General features: G+C 40.6%; 1 protein-coding gene across 3 annotated transcripts; it reads left to right on the top strand.

The window, feature by feature from the left end:
- Window positions 1-3,428: 3,428 nt before the first annotated feature.
- On the top strand, window positions 3,429-17,224 carry DCAF4 (DDB1 and CUL4 associated factor 4). Of its 3 annotated transcripts, none has more exons than XM_088167046.1 (14): window positions 3,429-3,466; window positions 3,767-3,883; window positions 5,498-5,595; window positions 7,170-7,327; window positions 8,636-8,718; window positions 9,336-9,438; window positions 10,249-10,392; window positions 11,067-11,116; window positions 12,376-12,455; window positions 14,039-14,134; window positions 14,250-14,347; window positions 15,039-15,215; window positions 15,828-15,942; window positions 16,818-17,224. In XM_088167046.1, exons 2-14 carry the CDS (start codon window positions 3,774-3,776, stop codon window positions 17,009-17,011), a joined length of 1,506 nt encoding a protein of 501 aa, XP_088023172.1. In that variant the 5' UTR covers window positions 3,429-3,466; window positions 3,767-3,773; the 3' UTR covers window positions 17,012-17,224. The 3 variants fall into 3 exon arrangements, with proteins under 3 accessions (XP_088023172.1, XP_014724838.2, XP_014724837.2); XM_014869352.2 differs by having other exon boundaries at window positions 3,441-3,573; window positions 3,772-3,883; XM_014869351.2 differs by having other exon boundaries at window positions 3,443-3,573.
- Window positions 17,225-24,443: the final 7,219 nt, after the last annotated feature.

Genomic DNA, 24,443 nt, shown 5'->3' with positions numbered 1-24,443 from the left:
TGAATTGCAACATTTCATCACTTTAATTCCTTAAATTCTAGAGCAGTTTGTTCCTTTATTTAGATTGAAGAAATTTTTCCTAATATCCACCAAAAAGGTTGTCAAGCATTGGGACAAGCTGCCCAGAAAAGCAGTGGAGTCATCATTCCTGGAGATATTTAAAGTATGTGTAGATATGGCACTCAGGAACATGGTTTAGTGGTAGACTTGGCAGTGTTTGGTTAATGGTTGGACTCGACCATCTTAAAGGCTTTTTCCAATCTAATCAATTTTATGACCCGATGTAAGAGAATCTAAAAGTTATTTTCTGCATTAACAGCAGAGCATGTGGGACAGCAGGGAATTCTGAAAACTAAGATAAAACAGCAACTTTCACAAGAGCCTTGACACGACTACTGCAGGACTGCTGCAGTTCATAATGCAGACTAAGCACAAAGTTACACAGACTCTTAAATTGCTTTGATTTCAGCAGTATTAAACACAAATTTTACTATTAGACAGAATCCTACAATTGATTACCCTGCATAAACCCTAGATAATCCATAGGCCCAGGTACCTTTCCCACTTAGCAAAGCTTAACGAGTTGTCTTACATAAGCTGAGCTTTAACAGGCAGAACACAGGTGTAGCCCCCAGAAAGCATGAGACAAAATACACAGCTTAAGCCTCAGAAAAATGAGATCTTAGACAAACTAATTTTAATTTTGAGATTTAACTGCTAAGAATGAACACAGGCTCAGACCCTGCAGTTCATCTGAAAGGCACCTCATTAAACTGTAGTAATCCCAAGCCTACATTCAAACCTTAAAGTCTAATGTTATTGATAAAATTTGGTCTTTACAGAATGTTTTAACGGAATTTACAAATACATTTCAATCAACTAAATAAGCATAATCTGAACGTATGTATTTAATCAACTACAGGGGTATAAACCCAGTCCCTCAGGTCAAGGAAGCAGAGAAGCAGCCAAGGTGGATGCAGTGGCAGAGTGAATTCTGAGGGCAGGACGGCCCGGGCCGGTTCATGAACCAGCCCAAGATGAGCAGCATTCAATTGTGATGAGCACAAGCACAGCCAATTCCACAAACCCGGAGTGGAAACAACTGGGCACAAAGAGCTCTCAAACTGCTCCCACTTCTGGCCACAAGCTGCATGGAAGCTGGCACTGCTGCACAGCTGTAGGACATCCTACAGCTCCAACCTGAGTATAGCCTGGAAAACAAACTCTGCACTAGGAAGGCCTCATCTGAGTATTGGGATAGCCAGTTTTTAGGAACACACTTCAAGGAAAGATCTGTTCTCCACGAAAGGGGTCCAAAAAAGGAAGCAAGAATCAAAGCTAAAAATTGCCATCTATAATATCCTAGTAGAATGGTATTCTTGAGGCAGTCTTAGATCTACAGACAATTATTCAAAAGGGACAACTTTTTCATATTTCAGATATGGAATATAGCTGCAGAGAGCAAGATAAAAAATTGTTTTCTATATCCAAAGAAGAAAGAAGGGATAGCAGTAATGTTTTTAAACTGCAGCAATAAGGTAACACATCAGGAAACCTTTCATTGATATAATAATAAACAAATATAATAATACATATATAAGATATAATAATAAAAACGAAAATAAAGTATTTAGAATAAACCAAACTAAAAGGCTTTAAGAAGAGGTTAGACAAACTATTGCTAAGGAACAATGTATAGGTGAATGTGCATATTTTATTTATATATTTGTATATTTTATTTCAAGGCATATATGGAAAACCAGTGATCTCTGAAATATCTTCCAGTCTATTAACTTTCATAGTTAAGTACCTGCAATACAAATGAGAAAACAAATCATTTAATACACATCTTCCCATGGTAACTATTTCAGTGACAGGAATCCCTCAGTTCATAAGTAACATATATTGGTCACAGAACCTTGAATATTGCTCACTAGGCACCAGAGATTAAACAGATGAAATAAAGGCAATGAACAAAGAGTATAATAGTACTTGCAAAACATTAGACGTTCTGGACTATTGTCCACAAGACAGGAAAGACCATTAAAAAATCACTCCCTAGAAGCCTGTGATAGGTCTATCAGCATCAAATGTACATGCAGATCAAATACCAACATCCTATAAACCATTCACTTTGCATGTAGTCAACACAGGGGCAGTTTTAGCAGCAGTTCACTTTCTGTAGGCAATTTTCTCCTGTTACTGTATTCCAATTCAAAACTATTTTGTGAAAGATAAAGATCGCTGTCACTAAATCCCTACGAGAAACAGGCATAAGCAACAAAACTTGTCTTAGAACTAATTCTAAGAGCACCGTGCTGGTGCTCTGCCTTGTAAAGACAAAGAAACAAAGCTCACAAACCGTATATGCAAGCTACAGGTAATTTCACCAGTTGTTTGTACCCTTAAATGAATACTTTCCAAGGCTATTTTAACTTTGTGAATTTTGAACTTAAAACAGATCACGTGAGTGTGAAGCAAAAAATACTGTCTCCCAAAAATTGCTCTCCTGCCTAGTAAGACAACAAACTTGTGTAAAGTCTAAATATCCAAAGTAGCAAAACCCCATTGCCAGTTTCCCCAGTACTGGGGAAATTTCTTATTTAAGTTGCTAAAGTAATCAAAAAATTCTCATCTTTTTAAAAACAAAAAGGCTAAACCCCTATTTTTCCACAATTATTTTAAGTATAGCTTTTGTTTGTTTGTTTTAACCTTAATCATTCATTAAATGAACAAACTTTTTTTCCAATTCTGGTTATAACTTTTTTTAAAGTCCTAGATGCTAAACAAGCAGGAAGGGGAATGCTATTGCACAAAAACTGCTTGAGATCACCTTTAATAAACGATAGAGAAGGGGTTTATTACTCTGACTGCAAGGAGGCACTAGCTACCCCCACACCTTTCAGGCGCTGCGAGCAACCGAGCAGCTGTCACTGATCGCTGCAGCCCGAGCTTTTCCGCCCACCTGTAGAACGCTCAAAATAAGAAAAAATTGAGCACCAAGGGGCCTCAGCCGGGAGAGTCACTTTCAAGACATTATCTTTTCTGAATTCTTGATAAGTTCAGGGCGGTTTTAACAGCTTGTACCTGCCCACAGCCAAAGGATGGCTATGAGGGAGCCAGCGAGGTAGGAGAAGGAAGCGGAGATATCCTTTCGGTATCCCCTCAGTGCACATCACCTCCCAGCAAACCCCGAGCTGCCTCTGCCCTGCATAGCTTCCCTACCGTGCTAAGAGACCCCTTCCGCCCCGCGTGGCTCCGCTGCCATGCAAGGAGCCCCCTTTCAACCCACACCCTCCATGCCCTCAGCGCCGCACCAGCGCCATCCGCCCGCCCTCAGTCCGGCCCCGGCCCCGCCGCCTGCGGTTGGTCGAGCGAGCTGTCCGTCAAGCGGCGGCCGCGGCTGAGAGCCAGTGAGGGGCGCCCCTGGCGGCGTGGGCGGGGCTCTGGCGGCAGCGCGGCCGCGGTGAGGGCCCGGCGCGGTGAGGGCACGGGCGGGCCTTGGGACGCGGTGGAGGACGCGCGGTCATCGCTGCCCTTCTGCCTCCGGGGTTCTGGCTTCAGCGCTGCGGGGTGAGCCGCGGAGCTGCTCCGGGGCTAGCGGGGAAGTCCACAGGCGTAGGCGAGCGGCTGTGCTGCGGGCGGTCGGCGGGCCTGGTCGTTAGAGGTTGAAACTGTTTGAAAAGAGGCCGCATTAAGAGATTTGTCTTGTGTGCTGAGCCGTTCCAGGCAAGTAGGGATGAGATATGTGTATGTTTGCTTTAAGAATAGAAATGCGGAGAAACTACCGTCGAGGCAAGGAGAGGCGTGGATGGAGCAGTCACAAGCGCGGCCACCACCCGCAGCGGCACAGAAGACCCAGTCACAACAACCGCACCCAAAGGCAAGTACGGGCAGCTTGTGCTTGGCGTGGGCTGAGCCGCTGGGTCTTACGCCTAATTAAATATACGGAACGGTGACTCTCTACAACTGAGAGGGGTGCCATCTGAAGGTGTAGTAGGCGCTACTTCTGGTATATCTGTCATCTCTACTGGGAGTGGAATTGCACTGATTTCTGGAAGTTTATTGTGTGTTCTCAGCTGTACACTGATTTTAAACTGAGGGGCGGTTCCATGAGCCAATCCTTTAAAGCTGTGCATTATGCATAAACCCTTCATCAACATGCAAAAACAGTTCAGGGAAGAAAAATAAAATTACTTCATTCTACCTGCCTGTTTATTTTTTAAGCTTCTGAGTCTATTGGTGTAAAATCTGTCGTTAAAGGATCTTCCTGAATGCTTTTGAAAGCATGGCAAGTAATATGGTAATAATACCATATCTAACAGATGAAGAAAATGAAGCAGGGTCTCAGGAATAATCCCCTGTCTTGAAAACTGATCCTTTCAGAAAATAAGTTTTATATTTTAGAACTTACACTTGTCTTCGTTTGAGCTGTTTTTATGGTTGCTTTTTCATTCCACTGTTCTTTTCATAGTGCCTATTGCAGGACTAAAAGAGGCTAATGCTTTGCTTTAATATGGTGAGCTTTTTTCTTTTTTTTTTTTTTTAAACCTGTTTTTAGGAAAAGAGACACACATATTAGTTGCCACACTAGTTGTACTTGTGTAAGAAAATTTAGAACTGCAAGTGGGCACTACTTCAGTGAGTAGAATCAACAGGATTCTCTTACAGAGCTTTGAAGTGCTTGGGTTGGATCTGGTGTTTTTCCTGTTATATACCTGTTACATCATTTAACTATTTTCAAAGTTGTATAATCAAACCACAGTAGAGCTGGTATTAGAGTTTCTTTGTCATTTTCTTTCCAATAAATTATGACTCTTGGAAAACATCTTCACCTACTGCTTTTAAGATAACATATAAGACCAGTCTTAAAAAGTGAGACTTGTACAGGTGATTCAGAAAACATCCTCAGTGGAATTTTGCTCATCAGTTCTGAATATGCTCATGTATATTAGTTCTAAAAGAAGAAAGCTGCAGTTATCCCTTGTAATGTTTATTAGAAAAGCAGAGGCTTTTCTTGGAATTTTCATTAAGCTTTTGTTTCTTCTGCATGTTTCTAACCTCATCAGTGGAATTCTTGTTATGGAGAGAATGGCAAAATATTTTTGACCTGACTTCAGTGTTTTACCCACAGCTTTGTGCTGTGAAGACTTGTGTGCTTTCAGGAGTGAGCTGTTTGTTTAATGTACGATTGCCCAGTTAATCTTTTGCTAAAAAAAGTTAGAGGCACTTGCAGAATCAACAGCTACCTCTAATGTATTAGCAAGTCATTTAAGGCTTTTAGGATGCTGGTATGTTCTTGAGAAATGTTTAAGCCGAATATTTTATACTGTTTGATTTTCATAGTGTAATTTATGGTGATCTGCAGAGTGTGCTATCAGAGCACTGCAGAATGTTACTTCATTTATGTCAGTGACAATCTGCTTTCTAGATTCTTTGTGGGAAAGATACGTGGGGCAACTGTGAGCCTGTCTTGAAGGTAATGTTATTTTTTTAGCCTGGAACAGGAAGAACCACAGACCTCAGTGAATGCAGGTCCCAGCACCAATGAAGATCCTTCTTCATCCAGTTCAACACAGAACTCTGTAGCACCAGGTAAGAGATGGTGTTTATAAATGAGAAGTCGGTTCCTATATGCTGATTGTGTGAAAAAAGTAGTAGTAAGCTGCATTAATAATCTGATGTGACAGGAACAATACAAACTGCAAAGTTTGTGGTGAAAAGTAATGTCAAGTGATACAAAAAGAAGTAGTAAGTAAGGATCTAGAGAACAGAGCCAAATCACTTTCAGGCCTGCAAATGCTTCTCATGTTTGAAAACTTGTGTGCTTAGCCAAGCTGATATAAATTGGAAAAAATGCAATTCTCTTTCTCCCTCCAGAAATGCTGCTTTAGGAAGAAAATTAAGTACTAAGGAAGCAAATAAAATAAGAGCATATAAAAAAAATACAGCTTGTGTTCAGTTACTCAGCCTTTTGAAAGGCACAACAGTCCACCACTGTGGTGTGTCTCTTGTGCGATGTGTCTCTCTTTATGCCTTCAGTGTACTTTGTAGTCTGTAATAAATACACTCTGCCCAAATACTTGTTCATTTACAACAAACAATGAAGTAGTAGTGCTGGTGAGAAGGATGTCCTGTTTACCTTCTGGTTTCCTGATTCATTGAACAGTGCTAGTCCTGAAACAACACTGAGTTTAAAGAGATGGTGTTTGTATATCACTGTTTTGTGTTGTGAGTATGTTAGGAGATGTATCTAGCAAGACATTTATTCCTATGTAATTAGATACTGTATACTAAATGTAGTGTGCTTTTATAAACTTTACTGATTCATTGACTAACTTTTTATTTTCACTGATCTCAATAAGTCTTGCTCACTTGTGGCTAATCTGAAACCTAAAAGATGCAGACAGGGAGTTGAATGGTAAGCAGCTGCATAAAGAGGATACGTAAAATTAAATTTCTGGTGTAAATAAAGTTTCAAATAAAAACTCTTGAAATTAAATGTTAACAATTGCTTCTGAAGAAATTTCTTTGTCTCGAGACAATCTGTCAAAGTATTTTAAATCTATCAAAGTATTTTACTTATCTCCCTTTGCATTCACACAGACAGTGAAGCACTAAAATTGAGTGTTTCTCATCTCAATTTATCACTGGAAGGAGCCAAATGTATTCTTGATTTTATCTAAATCTCTCCTATGTGCTGAAGAAAAAGTGTCTTGTTCTGGGAAGTGAATCACTTTATTTGGGTTTATTTGATACCTCATTATCATATTTTTTGCTGTCTGACCAAGTCTTTTAACTAAGAATGTCTCCTCGTGATTTATTTATGAGAAAACACCATTTTTGTTCTGAAACAAAACCTTTCTTTTGTGCTTTTCTGATTGGTCTGAATTTCCTCTTGGTCAGTGGTGACATCCCTTCTGTACCTGTGAAAGAGCAGTACATTTGAACACTATAAATAATCTGTCTTTTTCTCCTGTAAGTGGCTCATCTGTTACGTGTGTGTGTGTGTGTGTGTGTTAACACTTGGGACCTGTTGGGAGCTAGAGCTTTGGGTCTTGCAACTCTGACATTCACATGAAGACACGGAATATCAAAGAACAATAAACAAACTTAGTTATCCATCTGATTTTGCCACTTTTTCTACCCCATGTCTCCCCACCCTGAAGAACTGCCAGGATTTTATTATGACCCAGAAAAGAACCGCTATTTTCGCCTACTGCCTGGACATAATAACCACAACCCACTCACGAAGGACAGCATTCAGCACAAGGCAATGGAGTGCAAAAGACTGAGGCTCTTGGAAGAGGAAGAAAAACAGATTCAGGTATGTTTTGAAAAAGATTGCAATTAGGCTTTATTGTGCTCTGGCCCAGGAGAGATTTTTAAACTAAAGTCTTGAAGTTCTGACTGTTAGGTTTCTTGTTCTGCAAGAATAAAGTCCTTGAAGCCTTTTGTTTGGCTGTTCCACACAGGAATGAAGTGAAGTCATTACAAACAAAAATTCTATAAAGACACAGGAACTGTGCTCATAATTGCAGTTGTCAAGCAGTTAACACTTGAGTTAGGACATTGGATGCCAGGCTTCAAATTCCTGCCTTGAATTGGCAAAATGGGGTCTTGATTTAAAGTTTTTCACATTCTTAATAATTTTATTTATCATATTCCTGGACCTTGAAGAAACAATCTAATCATAGTTGGTGTAAACAGCTTTTTCTTGAATAACTTTTTTGGACAGCTGAAATCAAGGCAGGTTTTATGTTTATGTCTGGAAAGCCTGTGTGCTTTCCTTCATAAAGTGTTACAGTGAAATTAATGCTGATGCTGCGTATTTGTAATGTGTGTAAAATATCTAACAAGGATGCTTTTTCATTTTCTGAAAAACGTGTCTTATAACTTTACAAATAACAGCTCAGCTTATATGCTGTCATTTGGAAGAAGTGAACAGTGTTCTTTTTCTTACTCAATGAAGTTCTCCAAACAGCTCTTGAGTGTAAAGAACGTTTGGACTTTGAAGCACTTGCATTGTCTGAGCATTATCAAAAAGATTTCTTGCTCCATAGTTCTGCTAAAAATCTATCCCTTGGTCTCCTCAGAAGGTGTTTGCATTAAATTATAAAAAGTTCGTGAATCAAGGAATGGAATCATAGAATGACTTGGTTTGGAAAGGACCTTAAAGATCATCTAGTTCCAACCCCAGGGCTGTGGGGGGAATGGAAAAGCAGTTTAGTACAGCAGTAAGACTGCACGTTTAATATCAGTCTCGTTGTGATAGAAGATTTTGTTGTAGAAGAAGAATTTGAGGTGTTGTAATGAAACCACAAGGTGACTTTACACCTCCAGGGTGGTAATGGTGATTATATAGAGTGAAAACAATGGCTGTTGGGATTTCATATTTTTACTCCAGCTTCTGTATTTACAGAAGGCACTCCACATCTCACCAGGAGTATATTCTTGTCTACTTACTGTAGTAGGTCAGGGAGATGGTGCTGGAATGTGTTTTATACATTCTGAAAATTTTTGTGTGTGTAGGCTTGAGGAAGAAGTTACCTAAACATCCCAAACATCAAAGACACACAGCTATGTTTGAATCTTAAACAATAACTTAGTACAGTTCCATGTTACTCTCTTCTAGAAAACAACTAGGGCTGGACTGAACTCCTCTGTGCTGTTACAGAAAAGGCAGCTGGGTTTGCTCAGCTCTACAAGTTATTGCAGGTACAGTGATTTGATTTGTCTTCTGTTTGCAGTGCCAAATTCTGCTGTTAGTGCAACTCTTTCTTTCAGGTTTTCTTGCATTTCTTACTGTTCCATTGGGATGAGAAGGAACATATTACTTACAGTCAGATAAAAGGTTATATTCTGTAATAATCAGATTACTAAAATGATGATAATTCAAATGAGGAAGTTGTTTCCCAACTTTTCTTTAAAGAAAGTTCACTTTATGTATGTATATGGATATGCTGTTTTGCCACTTCGTACTTTATGAGTATAGCACGGCATTTTTAGGATAAGTGCCTTTCAATGGACATGACCATTCCCTTGCCACCCATTAGAACAGCAGAAGGCAAGTTAAGTTAGTGACTTGCTGTGTTGCTGTTCTGGCTGCTAAAGATGTTCTGGGGTTCAAAATAGTGGGAGGAAATTCCATGAATGTGGAAGATACACATGTTCATGGGTTATGCAAGGTAAATTTCAGCATGCTAGTTATTCAGGAATTTTGGGTGATTGAGAAGCAGTTCTATATGGCCAGAATTCTTTTTATATGCATTAAATTTAGGCTTACCTGAATTCTCCTCTCTTCAACCCCCTCACCCTCCTACCTGCTTTCACAGGCTAGTCCATGAACTAAAAGTGAACTGCATGCAGAGGAGGAAGATAGAAATTCACAGTCCAGATTCCTCAGTTGCTGGAACCAACAATTTTAAAATCATTGTGGTATGTTATGAGAAATGATAAGTCTTTAAGATAAAGGGAACCTGTCTTCAGTGAAAATTCAGGTTCTTGTAATCAAATCACACAGGTCAAATGTAGCTTTTAAAGATGTGCTATTCCTGCTCTGTCAGTTCTTAAAATCTGTGCTCAGTAACTTTAAACAGGTAGGGAGAGGCTGTTCCTTTCCTACAGAGGAAAATTATAAAAAAGGTTGATTATGAAAGCATTTTTTTCTTAGGTTATGTTTTGGGGTTTTTTTATTTGATTTTTTTAAAAATCTGATCAACATGTTATTTTGGAAGTAAATAGGAGTTGAGTGGATCATTATTGTGGGGCTGGGAGGAGGAGTGGAGAGGATCAAGAGAAAGAAGAAAAAAAATGAAAGAGAAGAATTTTGGGAGTGGCAAAGCCTGTGGTTCAGAGACTCTAAGTAAACATCAGTAATCACATTACATTTCATGATCTTTCATAGACTATATAGGAAGCTCTCCAGGACCAGCTCCTGGCCTTGTAAACAGAGCACTGCATAGGTAGTTGAAGCCAGAAGGGACTCAGAAACAGTGTAAGTGTATAGAAGTGTTAACATTGGAAAGGTCATTTATTGTTAGCCAAGGACTGAATCCTTTTCTTATCCCTGTTTTTTCTGTGCATGCATTTAAAAGGAGTTGGCCACTGATTTTAGAGGTAAATGGAAAATAGGTGTTGTTAAAAGGATCAGAATTAATGTGTTGTTTCATTTTAGACCTAATGCAACTCCCTCAAGCTGTTTTTCCTGTAAGTTTCCAGTGTGACCGGTAAGCTTTTATTTTACAGGCAGATGTTGCTTGTGAACGAATATTCACTGTGAACGATGTAGAGCATGGAGGATGTAAATATGGTATCATCAATCTCAGCGGTTTGGGGAAGGAGTCTCTCACTGTGGAGATGTATGACAACCTCTACTTCACAAACCGCAAAGTACTATTTTCTGTTCCTCCTTCCTTTGGTGGTTGCATTGGGAGGCTCAGGTAGAAGTGCCATGAGGGTTGGGGATGTGCCTAGGAGAAGAGAGTGGAAGAATCTAGAAATGTGAACCTTGGGTAAACACAGAACCACAATAAACCTGTCCTGAAAGTGCTTAATACCAGTGATAGTTGTCAGGAGTGTTATACTACAATTGGAATGGAAGACTATGTAGAAATACCAGCTTCCAAGGATAATGATTACTTTAGACTTCAGCTGTGGCTGGCAAAACTGAAATTTGGCTACCAAAAGTACCAAGATTTGCGTGCTTCTTTCTTAAAAATAATTTTGGGAAACTGTGTTTATCCTTAAAAGTTTACCCTTAAACTGTGTTTATCCTCCTTTAAATATGAGACATATTTAGAACAGGTTTTCATGATCTCTTCATGCTCAGGTTCTTTCAGGGATGGTCTCTTGAGCAATAGGATATGCTTGGTGCCTTAGTCTTTGTTTGGTCAGACTTCTTAATGCTGTTCTGTTACGAGTGTGAAGCTGAAATGCTTGTGCCCCATTACTGAGTTATTTAGTGGGCTGAGGAGTTGTGCCCAGTGCCTAATTTTTGCATGGAAGTAATCTTTCCTTAACTGAATAACAGATCACAAAAATAGTATGTCTTCTTCTCTCTGAAGGTGAACTCTGTATGCTGGGCATCACTGACCCATCCAGATTCTCATGTTTTATATCCTTTAAAAAAAATAAAATTGTCATTCAGGTTTCACAAGTCTTCATCATGCTTCACAGAAAAACTAACTTCAAGGAATACCTCTCCTGTAGTTCCCCCAGAAGATAAGTTTTCTGGAAAACAGTGGAAGGAATGAAAATTGCAATATGTTGGAATTACTGAGGCAGATGTATGGTTCTGTTACAGATATATGTAGAATTGTTCCCATGTTAATGGTAAATGAAAGACCACGTTTTCTGCTGTGGAGAATTCCCACTCCATTAATTGTGTATGTAAATGCCATATCCAAAATGATCTGATGTTTGGAAATTGGCTGGGGCAAAACAACAGGAGCAGAGGGTTAAGGCAGTAACCTTTTTCTGAAGTGGGATGGTTCATTTGTGTTTAAAACCATCCCCATATTGGTTGAGGTGAGAAGAGAATGGGAGCAATTCAGTAGCATCACCTGCAAATTTCAGAGCATGCTCTGCAGGTCTGACTCAAAGAAGAGGAAAGTTGATGATATAGTAGAGGAAGCAGTAATGAACAGTGCAGAGCCCAGAAGAGTGGGGGAAAAATAATTGCATTTTGACATAGGAGATAGCAGACAACAGGTGTGCTATTAAAGTGCCAAAAGAAATTACATAGAAAAGTATGGAATGGCTTGTGTGAAAAGCCAGGCAATTCCAGACAGACCCATCAAGGGCAGGAGCTCACCAGGCATGTGCACAGCTGGGGATGGGTTTGGGATCACTTGGTTGTTGGATTCCTGCTTTCCCCTAGTTGAGTTACAGATTTACCCCACTGAACTTGAAATACAGCTTTCAAATTCTATTTGTACCTGGTATAGTCTTCATAAAATATTTAAATGTAATCTAAAGTGAGTTTTCCTTGCCTCCTATTTTTGCAGTTTATCTCCATGAAAAACAGATCTATATTAATGCAGTGTCATCAGCATGAAAAAGTGAGAAGAATGATCTATGTAGGCCATGGTTATTTTTTTTCTTTTTCCTATCACTAGTAAGATACAATAGTATTCTCTTATGTTTCTGGTAGTGAAAATACACAAGCAAGAGTTTGAGTTCTTTCTAGCTCATTCCTATAAAAGAAATGAAGTGTCACAGCTTTGTTGTAAACTGTAAAGCATATTAAAGGTCTCAAGGAAAAGTGTTGTAAGCTGTAGCTGTGTCAGGGCATTTTGCTTTTCCCATTTATAAATATTAGGCAGCCTTTTCCAGTCTAGGGAGAAATCAGTTTTCCTTAACTCAGTTCAGCAAGCTGTGTCTCATGGGAATTGCAGAAACACCAGGCTGTGCCAGTCTGCTTCCAGCATCATTGTTCAGCAGCACTAACCCAGGTAGGGTGTTTCTGTTGTTTTTTTGTCTCCAAGTGTTGGTAGCATTTATGGTATGAAAAGAGCACAAATGAAAGTTCATTTTAGCATTCTTTTTCAGTAGTTGGTGAGACTGTTGTATTCCTGTAAGACTAAAACAGCTTAAGAAGTGAAATGACGATGAAAGAACTTGAGACTTAATTAACAAGCAGTATTCAAAGCCCTAGTTTATTTTCAGCTGCTGCAGTACTTGACTTTGGCAGGGGAACACCTCACTTGTAAAGTAAACACTTGAGATTTTTCATGAGTAACTTGGCCTGTAATTAATACTCGGAAGCTGCACACAGCAAGTACTCACATTTCCTTATAGACTGTCCAGAGTCACTGCAGAATCCCTTCTCATAGCAGCTGCTCAGGTATGCTCAGTGCATAAATCAGAGTTGGAAAGCTGGTAAATATCTCAGCCTATAGCTCCTTGTACAAGCTCCAGCTCCAGTTGTATGGAAGCCTGACTGACTGGGAGAGTACTGTGTCTTGTCTGGCTATAGCTGATTTTTTTCTGTTGAATGTTGTTGGGGGGCAAGACTTAATTAATTGGACTTTCTTGATAGATGTTAGAACCATGCTTCCTCAAGTCACAGAGTGCAGTGCTCTAATATGCCTTCTATTCAGATATGATCAGTTAAATTTTTACAGAGGAAATCTGTGATAAATAAGAGTAATGAACTAATTTTAAATTTTTCATGTCTTACTATATATGCAGCCATTAAAAAAATTTGCGTAGAGTCAGCATGAACTTGAATGAAGAGTCATTGAGGGTGGGTGGCTACTAGGCCAGCATACCCAGTTGCTCTGTAAAAGATTTTAAGCCCTTCACCATAATTAGCTGCTCTGAGTTCCACCAAAGTCCACTTGTCTAGTATGTCCTACTGACTGTTTAGATATTTCCTAAACTTCCTTCAGTCTCCTAAATAGGTGATTTGTGGGAGCCTTGCTGAGTAGATGCTGGAAGAAAAGTAGAAGTTAATCTGTCTAAAACTTATGTTATCCATCCATTCTTGTCCATGTCACCTCTGCTACCTTACAGATGTATGATGTGCAATGAAGGAAGGGAAAACTGAGGATGTAGTCTCCTAATTGGCATAAATTCTGTGCAGGGACTACATGAGTAAGGGTCAAATCTAGGGTTTTATTACTTTTTTTTTTTTTTAAATAAGCAGGCATAGGACTTACAGGTTAGGCTTTGGCTAATCTGTATTTTAAAAAGTAAATGTTTCTTATTTCTAGCCCACTCACCTTTAAAAAATGGCTCACATAGTGCTATAAGTCAGTACTTTTTTCTGCCATGGTCAGCCCTCTGACTACTGAATAAATTTCAGAGTTGCCCAATATCATCTATTTACATAGACTGTAGGTGTCTCACTTACAGTCATGAACTTCCATTTCTGTTTCCTGTCTCTTCAGTAGCAAAAGGACACTAATTGGGTAAAACTTTCTCTGCTTCAGATTGAAATGCTAAAAGAAATGTGGCAATCTAAGAACTTTTCTGAGTTATCATCCTGTCCTAATATTTTATGAATACTTCATGTGTTTCTTCTGTCTTCTAGGAGATCGACCTGGAATGCTGTGCAGTTTCAAGATATCCACTGCCTGGTCCTGCGCTTGGTGCCTGAATCCCCAAGCAGACAACTGCTTTAGCACAGGTGATCTGTCTGCAAGGCTAGCAACCCCCTAGGTCTCAGTGGGAAAGACTTCTTCCATTCATCTCCCAGCTGCTATGCAAATTACAGCTAAACCAACATCATCTGTCTTCCTTAGGCCTGACACGACGAGTTCTTGTGACCAATGTAGTGACAGGGCATCGTCAGACATTTGGAACCAGTAGTGATGTGCTGGCACAGCAGTTTGCCACGCAGGTAGGGAGAACCAGGCACCATTTTTTCAGAGCACTGCCTCATTGGTGGGCTTTTTGTTCTCTTTGGGGCAGGACTCCTTATGCTGTACATAAGGTTGTGATGATAGCTGCTGTTGGATGGCTGTTCCACAGCAGAGCTGATGTGGTCTGATGTTTGTACACAATTGAATAGTAACAAAAAGATTATCTGATTTCAAACTGTGGCAACAGAGGCAATTTTTGTTAAGATTACAAAGGTTAAAAGACAAGGAAGTACACAGAGCACAGTAATAACATGTAAAGTTGTTTTGCTTTTGGCAAATAACCTCATTCTAATAACACTCAGTGTATTGCCTCCACCAAGAAGGAGAAAGTCCCTATAAAATACTAATGGACTTGTTCACAAAGAATTAGGATGGTGGAATAGGAATACGAGAATTCTAGTTTCAGTTTTGCTGTTATGTTAGACGGAGTTCCTCCTTACCTAAGCAAACTTTCACAGCTAAAGTAAATAGCTGAGGTTTGAACAGAACTAATGAATTGGCTGAAAAACACTGCTGTGTGTAATCAAAGTTCTGCTTCTTAATGCATCTGTTAAAAAAATTTGACAGCTACACTGTGGAGCTCAAAAGCATGACACAAGACTGTCTGTGTAACTTGTAAGATCCTTGCAGATGTTACACAGTACACTTCTTTCTCTGGGATTCTCCCAGACCCCAGTGCTGTACAATGGCTGCCGCTCGGGTGAGATTTTCAGCATCGACGTGCGCCAGCGTAACCGCAAGGGGCAGAGCTGGAAAGCAATTCGTCTCTTCCATGGCTCAGCAGTTACATCTCTTCACCTTATGGAGGCTGAACATTATCTGATGGCAGCAGATATGGCTGGAAAGGTATGGTTTTGTTATGGTTCCTTTTAGTATCTGGGCATTTACAGCTACTTATCCCACTCCCAAGGGCAGATGTCTCCTCTTGGTACATAGTATGGAACTGGGTGGTAGTTCCATTTATGGGTCTTCTTCCAGAGCCCGTTATTTATCACAGAATGGTTTGGGTTGGATGGAAACTTAAAGATATCTGGTTCCAGCCCCCTGTCATAGGCAGGGTCACCTTCCACTAGAGCGTCATCCAGCCTGGCCTTGAAAACTTCCCGGGATGGGGCATCCACAGCTTCTCTAGGCAACCTGTTCTAGTCACTCAACACCTTCACATTAAAGAGTTTCCTAATATTTAATGTGAACCCACTCTTCTCAGTTTAAATCCATTCCCCCTTGTCCTATCACTACATACCCTTCTAAACTGACCCTCTCCAGCTCTCTTGTAGCCTCCTTTAGGAGGAGGCTGCTTTTGCAGGCTGAATTCTCTCAGCCTGTCTCCATAGGGAGAGGTCCTCTAGCCCTCTGATCATCTTCATGGCCGTCCTCTAGACATGCTCCAATACATCCAACCTTCAGGTGCTCTCTGCTTTAATATATCCTCTCTCAAATAATTCCTTCAACTTGCAGATAAAACTGTGGGACCTGAGAACAACAAAATGTGTGAAACAGTACACAGGTCACCACAATGAATATGCTCTTCTCCCTTTGCATGTAAATGAGGAGGAAGGACTTCTTATAGCAGGTGGGTTGACTTTTTCCCCCTTCTATTTGTATAGTGTAAGGTAGTGATTTTCTTATGCCTGAGGGGTGTTTCTTAGGTACAGCTGTTAGAAGATGTAAAGCTGTTAATTCTTTAAAATTCAGAAAAAAATTAGCCTTAAACATACCGTAATATACGATGAAAAAAAGATTATGTTATGGATGCACTGTAATTACCTACTGTAATCAATCCTTTGAAGTGCTCAACAGCTTTATCTGCTGTGTCCTGCAAAAGTCACATTATCCTTTCCACAATATGTGTCAGGAGTAGCACAGAAAACACTTGATTTTAAAATTCAGGGAAACAACATGTAAACAGGAGACTTGGTGATAACTTTATATACAGACTATGTATATCTTTAGTTCGTGCTTAAGTGGAAAATGTAATGGACTGAAGTGAACCATTGGCATGTGGGCCTGACTCCCTGTAAACTGTCTGTATTCCTCAGATGCAAAAACAAAACCTTTATAGTGTAGCCAAGTTTCATAAAGTCACTGTAAAGACAATGACCTCCTTTCCTTGGATTTGTCAGTAGGTGGTGGAATAATAAGAATTTTTTATTTGACTGAAATTTTTCTCCCCTTTTTTTTTTTTTTTTTGCTTAGGAGATTGATAAAGAGAAAAGCACTCTAAATACTGATTTATTGTACCTTTAATTACCTAATAGGAAATGCACGTATTTCCCACTCTTGTAGTATTCAGTGTAAAATTTTTGTTTTGAAAGTATGGATAAGCACTTTGCCTCTTGTGGGTGTAAAAATATTGATTACCCATAGACCTTCTGTTTCTGTGGTGATAATCTTGCAGAACCATGTAAAGTCCTTTTTGTGTAATGTTGCATTTTGCTTTCCTCCCAGTTGGTCAGGATTGCTACACTAGAATTTGGAGTCTCCAAGATGCTCATCTGCTTAGAACCATCCCTTCTCCCCACCCATCATCCAAAGATGCCATTCCTAGCGTGGTGTTTTCTTCAAGACTTGGGGGTAGCCGAGGAGTTCCTGGTTTACTCATGGCTGTCAAACAGGATCTCTACCACTTCTCCTATAACTGACATACTCTCCTCAGACCTGGTCTACAAAACTGCTAATCTGTGTGTGACTTCAGAATCTTTACACCAGTCACCAAGCTCTTGAGTCATTATGTGCTGCTGTTGCATCTGCATTGCTCATCTAATTGTGAACCTCCTTCAGCAGTTCAGCAAATCTTGCTGTATACATACATCTCAGACCTCTTGTAAATAAAAGCTGAACACGGATTAACTGTAGGCAAGATTCAGCCTCTGAAATCTAGCTGTAAGCCTGCCAAGCAGGTAACTTAAAGAGCCTTTGTTGTGCTAGCTGAATTTGCTATCAAAAGGCTGCACTAACTTGATCCTAGTATGGTCACCTGACCTTTAGCTGTGGTCACATCTGCCTCAAGAAGTAGGCTGGCACAGCAGAGTGAAGCAGCTGATGCTGAGAAGCTGAACACTGTAAGTGTTCTGGGGCTTTGTGTTTCCTGCAACTACCACTGCTCCACCTTGGAAGCAGTTGGTTGGAAGCAACCATGCTCCATGGTTGGAAACAGTTCAAGGAACAGCTGTTTTCCTCATCCCCGCTGTCAGTCCTTTTTGCTGTGTCATGCTAAACCTTGTCCCCTTCAGATGATGGTAGCGTGTGACTGCCCTGCCACCTTCCCCTGTAAAAAGCTGCAGGCATGGAGCAAAGCCCCTTTTTTGGTCCAGTAGCAGAGCTGAATGCCCTGTTAATTTATCAATAGTGTTTCCTAACCAAGTGCACACCCCTAACATGCAGTTTGGTCAGCAGTCTGGAAGGGTGGGCTTGCTCATGCACCTGTAGCAGGGCACAAGCCTAGCTGTAGACCACATCTTTGGGATTTGGAAACACATGTGCAAAGTCACTATACAGAGGTACAGCTGGGTGCCCTCAGCTGCAAAGTTGTAGTCTAGCTCACAGTAACTGGATGATAGCATATCTGTATTTGAGAACAATTACTATCCGATGGAGCCTCTTCACTTCCTAACTGGTAACCAGTCTGGGTTGGGCAAGACCTTCCTGCTCTCAGCATCTGTAGGAAGCACTGAGCAGATCAGAAGCCTATGAGAGGGTAAAGGCCCGTGAACTAGGTTGGGTTTTCCAGGAAAGACACACTGCACTCAAGTTTTACAGACTTCTTACTAAAAGAGTGCCAGAACCATCTTTTCATCCTGGGATCTGCTTAGAGCATTCAGGTGTACAATGGTGTCATCAGAGATGCTACTTCCCCTCGAGTCCCGCCAGCTCAGCAGGTGAGTGTACAAATGGGTTCTAATGACAGCCATGCTGCACAGCATGTTAAGAGGGCTCAGTGAGATGGCCCTGGCAGAGAGCAAGGCTGGGATTCTGCATTCCAAGTGCCTTCTGCCAGCAGGCATGGGCTGCACAAGCACACAGAGATGACTGCTGCTGCTCTCTACAGGTGTGGCCTCTCGCAGCAGTTCCCAGTGCAGCACTCTCACCTGGGTCTGTGTCTTCACTGGAAAGGGCTGCAGCAGTGCTGAGCATCCTAGGAAGGAAGGGGCTTTCAAGTCCCGCACTAAGCAATCTTCTTTCTGCCTTCAAAGTAACCTCTCGCCAGCACCCTCTTAGGCAAGTTACAAAGTTTTCCAGCTATCATTTCTTAATAGATATTGCTCTTTTGCACCTAAACTTTTGGCCATTTATGGAGGGATTGTACCCTGCCACCTTCATCCTGATGGGCCATCAGCTTTGTCTGACCTCATACTGGTACGTGTGCAAGAAAGCTCACTCTTTTTACTCCTCTTGAACAGGAGTGTATGTAGTTTAAAAAGTGGGTTAGTAAAACTGTTCAACCAGTCACAAAATGCTTTTCCCAGAGGAAAGAGTGAGCTGCAGCATGAGCACAGTGCTGTTAACAGGACTAAGGCACCCAGGGTTATGGCGTGAACTCCACAAGAGTTCATTGAAGACTTGGTGATGCAGCCAGTTCATCCCTTTGCATCCCTGCTAATGGCCTGAGCTCACTAAACACGCTTCGTGAGGGTGTGTGTGGCTTCTGAAAGGAAGCCTCAGAAGTGCCATGCAAGACACTGTGCAGGGAGATTCCCTCCACAAGCCTCACGAAAACCTGAGCAGAGCCTGTAAGCTGTTGTTTCTTTCCAATGTATTCCTCCTTCATTCCATTTTTCAAATAACTTTGGATAAGAGGGAATTACTCAAATACAGATACCAGAAAGAGCAGGTCCTAGTAAAAACCCTCTCTGACCTGCAGGGCTCCACACTCATTTCTCCTGTTCTCTCAAAACCTTCAGGCCTAAGCAATGTCCTTGCTGTTCCAAGAGATCATGTTCTCAGGAGCTCTTCTTGCTCACCATCACTCCAGTGTTATGTGTGGTGACCTCCTAACCTTTCTTTGTATTTCATTTACCCATTAATATGTACAGAAGACAACAGAGCAGGAAAGCTCTCCTCTTGCGAGCAGTGTCAGAACTTTAGTGTGAATATAATTCTGTCAGAAATAGCTGCTGCAAGGGTAATCAAGATGAATCCCAGCAAATACTCAAAAGTTTCTTCCCTCCCTGAGTATACATTCAAGACCCTCAAATCTTTCTTCTATCCCATTACCAACTTCTGTTTCCCCATGGGCAGACCGTTAATTCCGTAATTACAACCGTGGTTCCCCTCATACCTCTGGCTTTAGTGTTCCTCTGCAGAGGCTTCTTTCTCACACAAAATAGAGTGGGTGCTGCTCATAGCATATTCTGTACTGCCCCTGCTTTCCACAGACAGTCTTTATGAGACCAGGTGGGTCTCCTGCTCTCCTAAATGGTAAGCCTTGCAGGCTGTTCCCATTCCCTCTACTACCGTTTGAAAACCAAGGGACCTAATTCCCAATTGCTTTGCTTTTCAATTTGAGAAAATACTCCACAATTTATCTTGATTGGTTATGTTAATTTTTGACATTTTCCGTTGCATACACACACAGCACAACTTTGGAAAGCATTTGCATTGCCTTAGTTAATAATGCATACTGCAACTAAGCATCTGTTCAGAAAACAGAAATGTAGTTAATCCTATCCCACTGAAAAGTCCTAATATTGCATCTGGTAATCAACTCGGTCGCAACATGCTTTATATTGATGTTCTTGCTAGTAAATGTGTGTGGATCAAACATTTTCAGGTAGTAACCTACTAAGACAATGAAATCCCTTAAAGCAGAATTAATTCCAAAATTTAAATCAGAATTTAGACTCTTTCAGTGCTCTTAACTGCAGTAATTCCTGTTCTGCAAGAATAAGACCACACAACAATTATGTCCAGTTACCGTGGGAAACACAAACTCAGAATTGTGGTTGAAAGGCATCTTACATAACTGAAGATAGTTTCATCTCTATGTTCCTTTTAGGGAAAATTCATAAAACAAAAGAAAATTATTTTCTTTCTGTTGTTTCCAGGAACCAAGTACACACACATGTCCCTGCAAACCCATTCACCCAATTAGTGCTTTTGCAGCCAACACTTCTAATTAAGCCTGCAGAAGCACTAAAAAAGGAGAGGGCAAGCAGGGCAAGAAGAGAGGCAATTTGGCTTCAGTGACAAACAGCAAGCAGTTTACAGGCAGCAGCTAAAGTATATTAAATCATCTTATTACACAGCAACAACGGGACCCTAAGGCAGTTAAAAAGGAACTGCAACACTCTTCCCATCTGCTACAGTATCAAAACACAGTATTTCTTTGCCTCAGCTTCCCAGCAAGGACTGAACTAGTGGGAAACTTCAGAAAGGCCAGCCCAAACCAGGTTGCAGCATCCCTCGTCCTGCAGACACCATTTCCTTGGTCCATTTGTTTCCCTGAAGCATGGCACAGCACAGCCCAGCCGGCTCTCCTCACTGGCCAAACCGCCAGTGCCTCCTATCAACACCACTCTCTCAGAAGCTACAGTCTCACCCTTGCTCTGTTCCATGTCCCCTGCTGCTATCAATCATCTCTCAAGCCTGATTAATAAAGCTCATTACATATAAACCTCTTTAGGTCACATAAGGTTAGACATAACAGGTAGGAAAACTCCAGTTTTAACTTGAAATTGCTAATGCAGAGAGATTTACTTCTGGGTCTTGGATAGTGGTGTTGGTCACATCTTTCTGTTGGTCCCAGTTTACTGCAGTACATGCATACATGGTCATTTCTCCTCTATTACCCTGATGAATATGAAACTAAGGTTAAAAACGTCGATCTACTAGTCACAAATTCTCATTGGCATTTTTGCATTTTTAAGTTTAAGAGGGACCTATTCTAACAGGAAATATATTTGTTATGAGAAAGGGAAAATTCAAGCCCAAATATGTGCATAGTCTCAAGGTATCCCCCTTACAGAAGCTGCTTTCAGAAAAGTTACAATCTAGCAGTGGAGAATTCAGCTGTGGTCTGCAGCCTTCAGTCACTAGTGGCTGCTTGCACACACTGTATGTACTATATATACTGTGAGCTGAATCCAGCAGTCAACACCAATCCAAAGTACTTTCTACACAAGGATTTTGGGGTGAGGGCCTGGGGGCTGAGAGATGCTTGCCCCAACTGTTTAAAGCACTTCAAAATCAGTGTAATACTTTAAATATGGAAGCCAAGGCACAAAACTGATAAACCTTTTCAGGTAATGTCTGAAAATATAATCAAGATCACCTGCCTTTTCGTGTTGAAACAACTTCTTTGGTATCTGTTGGTATCATGGTAGCTGTGAAACACTCTGATGCCTTCCTGACAAGTCATCATCTGCACATCACCATTATATATATGCACCTGTTTCTCTCCAGTGCTGCTGAAAAATTGCCTTTTAAGCAGAAACATAAAGATTTAACCATCTTTTCAAAATGTTAGAAATCAGTATGTTTCAGAATCTCTGCATTCTTGAAATTAGAATTTCTGTAATGCCCCAATTAAAATATCTCCTACATAAGGACTTTCACACACACATCTATATCTGTCTATCTATCTATAATCATCGGTATAATTTTTTTGCTTGAGTTATATCCAACAAAAAGAAAGTTTAAAAGCTGGATGCATTTTCATTTTGGCTTGAGATAACTAACTAGCTGCCATTCTACTTTTGCTTTGTCTTTGTGACATTATACTGTTGATTTTGAAAGCCCCCATAGCATATTTTTATTTATTTTGGCATTGACATGATTTCATTGTTGATGTACTTGCACTACAAACAAATACATTTTATGACATAATATATTTACTGTGACTGACGTAATATATATGTCAACATTGCTTTGCCATGAAAGAGTGCCCAGCTAAAGTAGGGGATGGGGATGAAACCTGGATGACAAAAAGCAGACAGTTCTATTACTTGTCCAGATCATTCTCTGCTCTCAAATTACTGGCAGGCAAAGACATATTTGTTATTGCCAAATTATGTTACAGCCATCAGTGATAATTAAATGCAAGGACAATGCCACAATACATGACTGACAATGTCAGCTGACAAATGAAACACGAAAATGATGAGAGGCTGCCAAAATTGAATTATATTAGTATTTAAACCTAATTGGGCTGGTTATGCTGAAAGCAAAAACATGGACAACAAAGTCTGTAGAACCAGGTGGGGAAGCCAGAGTCCTGCAATGTTAAAGCCTGTGCTCCCAAAGCAACAGGGGCATTTATGAATGTCTTAGCACAGTCACAGCAGACACCTGGCATAAATGCAAGGCAGATCTAACTTAAGTGATTTTTTCCACAACTGAAGTCTTGATGACATCAAAAGCTAGCAAGGGTTGTCTTGTCTTCCAGAACACAACCAAAAGTCCAATTCCCAAGGGACAGATAGGAACATACAGGATACCATGGCCAACTTGAGCCTGTGCAACTTCACCTGCAAGGCACTGGGCAGGAGAACAAATGAACAGGAAAACCAGTGCAGAGAGTGGAAGTGGGGGAAGGCAGGGAATGAAGGACAAAGCAGTTTTTCTTGTGCAAATAACTCCACCTTAGAGCCTGTTCCTGCCCTGATGACAGCTACAGGTTGCAGCTATGCTATTCCACCATCTGTCCCCTGGCTGCAAGTCTCAGGTATGTGCATCTGGTACACGTTTAAGCCAAGAATGGCCTACAGGCTTTGGATAGGGAGTCTAAGTGAAAGTGTCCACATCTGTATGAAGCTTACATATATCTGCTTCACAGCATGACAGGGAAACCCACCTCAGCTATTTGAAGATGAATCCTCATGCTGAATTGGCAGATGTACCCATAATGGAAATCAATCCATTAGAATAGAGCAATCAACAAGTCTAGGCTTGTTTTGTGGTGCTTTGGGTAAGGAATTCAGTTTTTCACTGAGGCACACATCTTTGCACATTGGCCAGTTCATATGATTGTTATTTTACTCGATGTTTTCCATAGCATTTCCTAATTGGAAGAGGTGCGGATGCTGCTTCATCTGCCAATAACCAATCTTACATAATTTTTCTGGCAAGAGATTTACATCAGTCAACTTCAATCTAACTCAGAACATACTTTTATCATGTCACATCTCAGACCAGTTGAATTCATTATCCTACCAAGTAAGTGTGGCAATTTTAACTGCTAAAATATTAACATTACAGTGAACTTCAGCTGACCCGAGGGACACGTTATCATCTAGACCAACTGCAACTTCATGGTAATTTCTCTTCAGTGTAACATAAATAGTGATGATCTTCTAGAAACTTCCTGAAAGACAGTCTCCTTCTATCTTTGTCCTTGTCACAGTACAGGAGATTTTTTCACACAAGAGTTGCATTACTGTCAGACCTGTCTCATGGTGCCCTTATGAAACACACAGTTTATGCATTTGTGCTTTCGCATAGCTCCAGCAATGTTGCTGTGAACTTTCGACAGGTTTTCCAAAAACTCACCATGGGTGCTACCCATAACACAAAGCATGTCTCCTAATAGTTCAGGAATAGAACTCCTACAGGTTTCTCTTGACAGTCCCATCCCAAATAAAACATGCTCCCTTGTTGCTTTAGGGATTTTTTCCCCCAGGATTTCCATTTCTTTCATGTAAGTTTTCTGTAAAGCTTTCTGTCCATAGACATCTCTTAGGGCTCTTTTGTTGATTAAATCCTAATGTGTTAACACTGAATAGCACTGGGCTCTGCTAACATCTATCCCCTTTAAATAGCTAAGCCATTTAATAATCATATTCTATACTGGTACCATATTCTATATTTGGTACTCACAGCACCAAAGAGTACCAGAAAAAATAAGCACTATTCTGTACATGAAACAGCAGAGAACTTAAACCTTAGATCTTTTTTTTTTTCATTTTGGAAAATGAAGATCTCAAATACACCTCTCAGCATTCTCCAGAAAGAGTAATGCCAAGCCTGCTGCAGTTCAAGCGCCATGTAAGACTTTGCTTTGTACAGAAACATCATAGGAGATTCAGGTCCAAGATAATTTATGAAGAAGGCACTCTGATACTGACAGGTTGCTAAGTT

The sequence above is a fragment of the Sturnus vulgaris genome, chromosome 6 (assembly GCF_052056855.1).
Source record: "Sturnus vulgaris isolate bStuVul1 chromosome 6, bStuVul1.hap1, whole genome shotgun sequence".
NCBI lineage: Eukaryota > Metazoa > Chordata > Aves > Passeriformes > Sturnidae > Sturnus > Sturnus vulgaris.
Note: the sequence above shows the minus strand (reverse complement) of the source record. Positions and strands in the feature narration are given on the sequence as shown.

What these genes read in the sequence shown, in the direction of transcription:
- DCAF4 (XM_088167046.1), top strand. Translation starts at nt 3,774, where the DNA reads ATGCGGAGAAACTACCGTCGAGGCAAGGAGAGGCGTGGATGGAGCAGT. An exon ending in ACAGAACTCTGTAGCACCAG is followed by an intron (nt 5,596 to 7,169) that starts GTAAGAGATGGT and finishes CCCACCCTGAAG; the next exon opens with AACTGCCAGGATTTTATTAT. An exon ending in CATCCAGATTCTCATGTTTT is followed by an intron (nt 11,117 to 12,375) that starts ATATCCTTTAAA and finishes TCAGTTCAGCAA; the next exon opens with GCTGTGTCTCATGGGAATTG.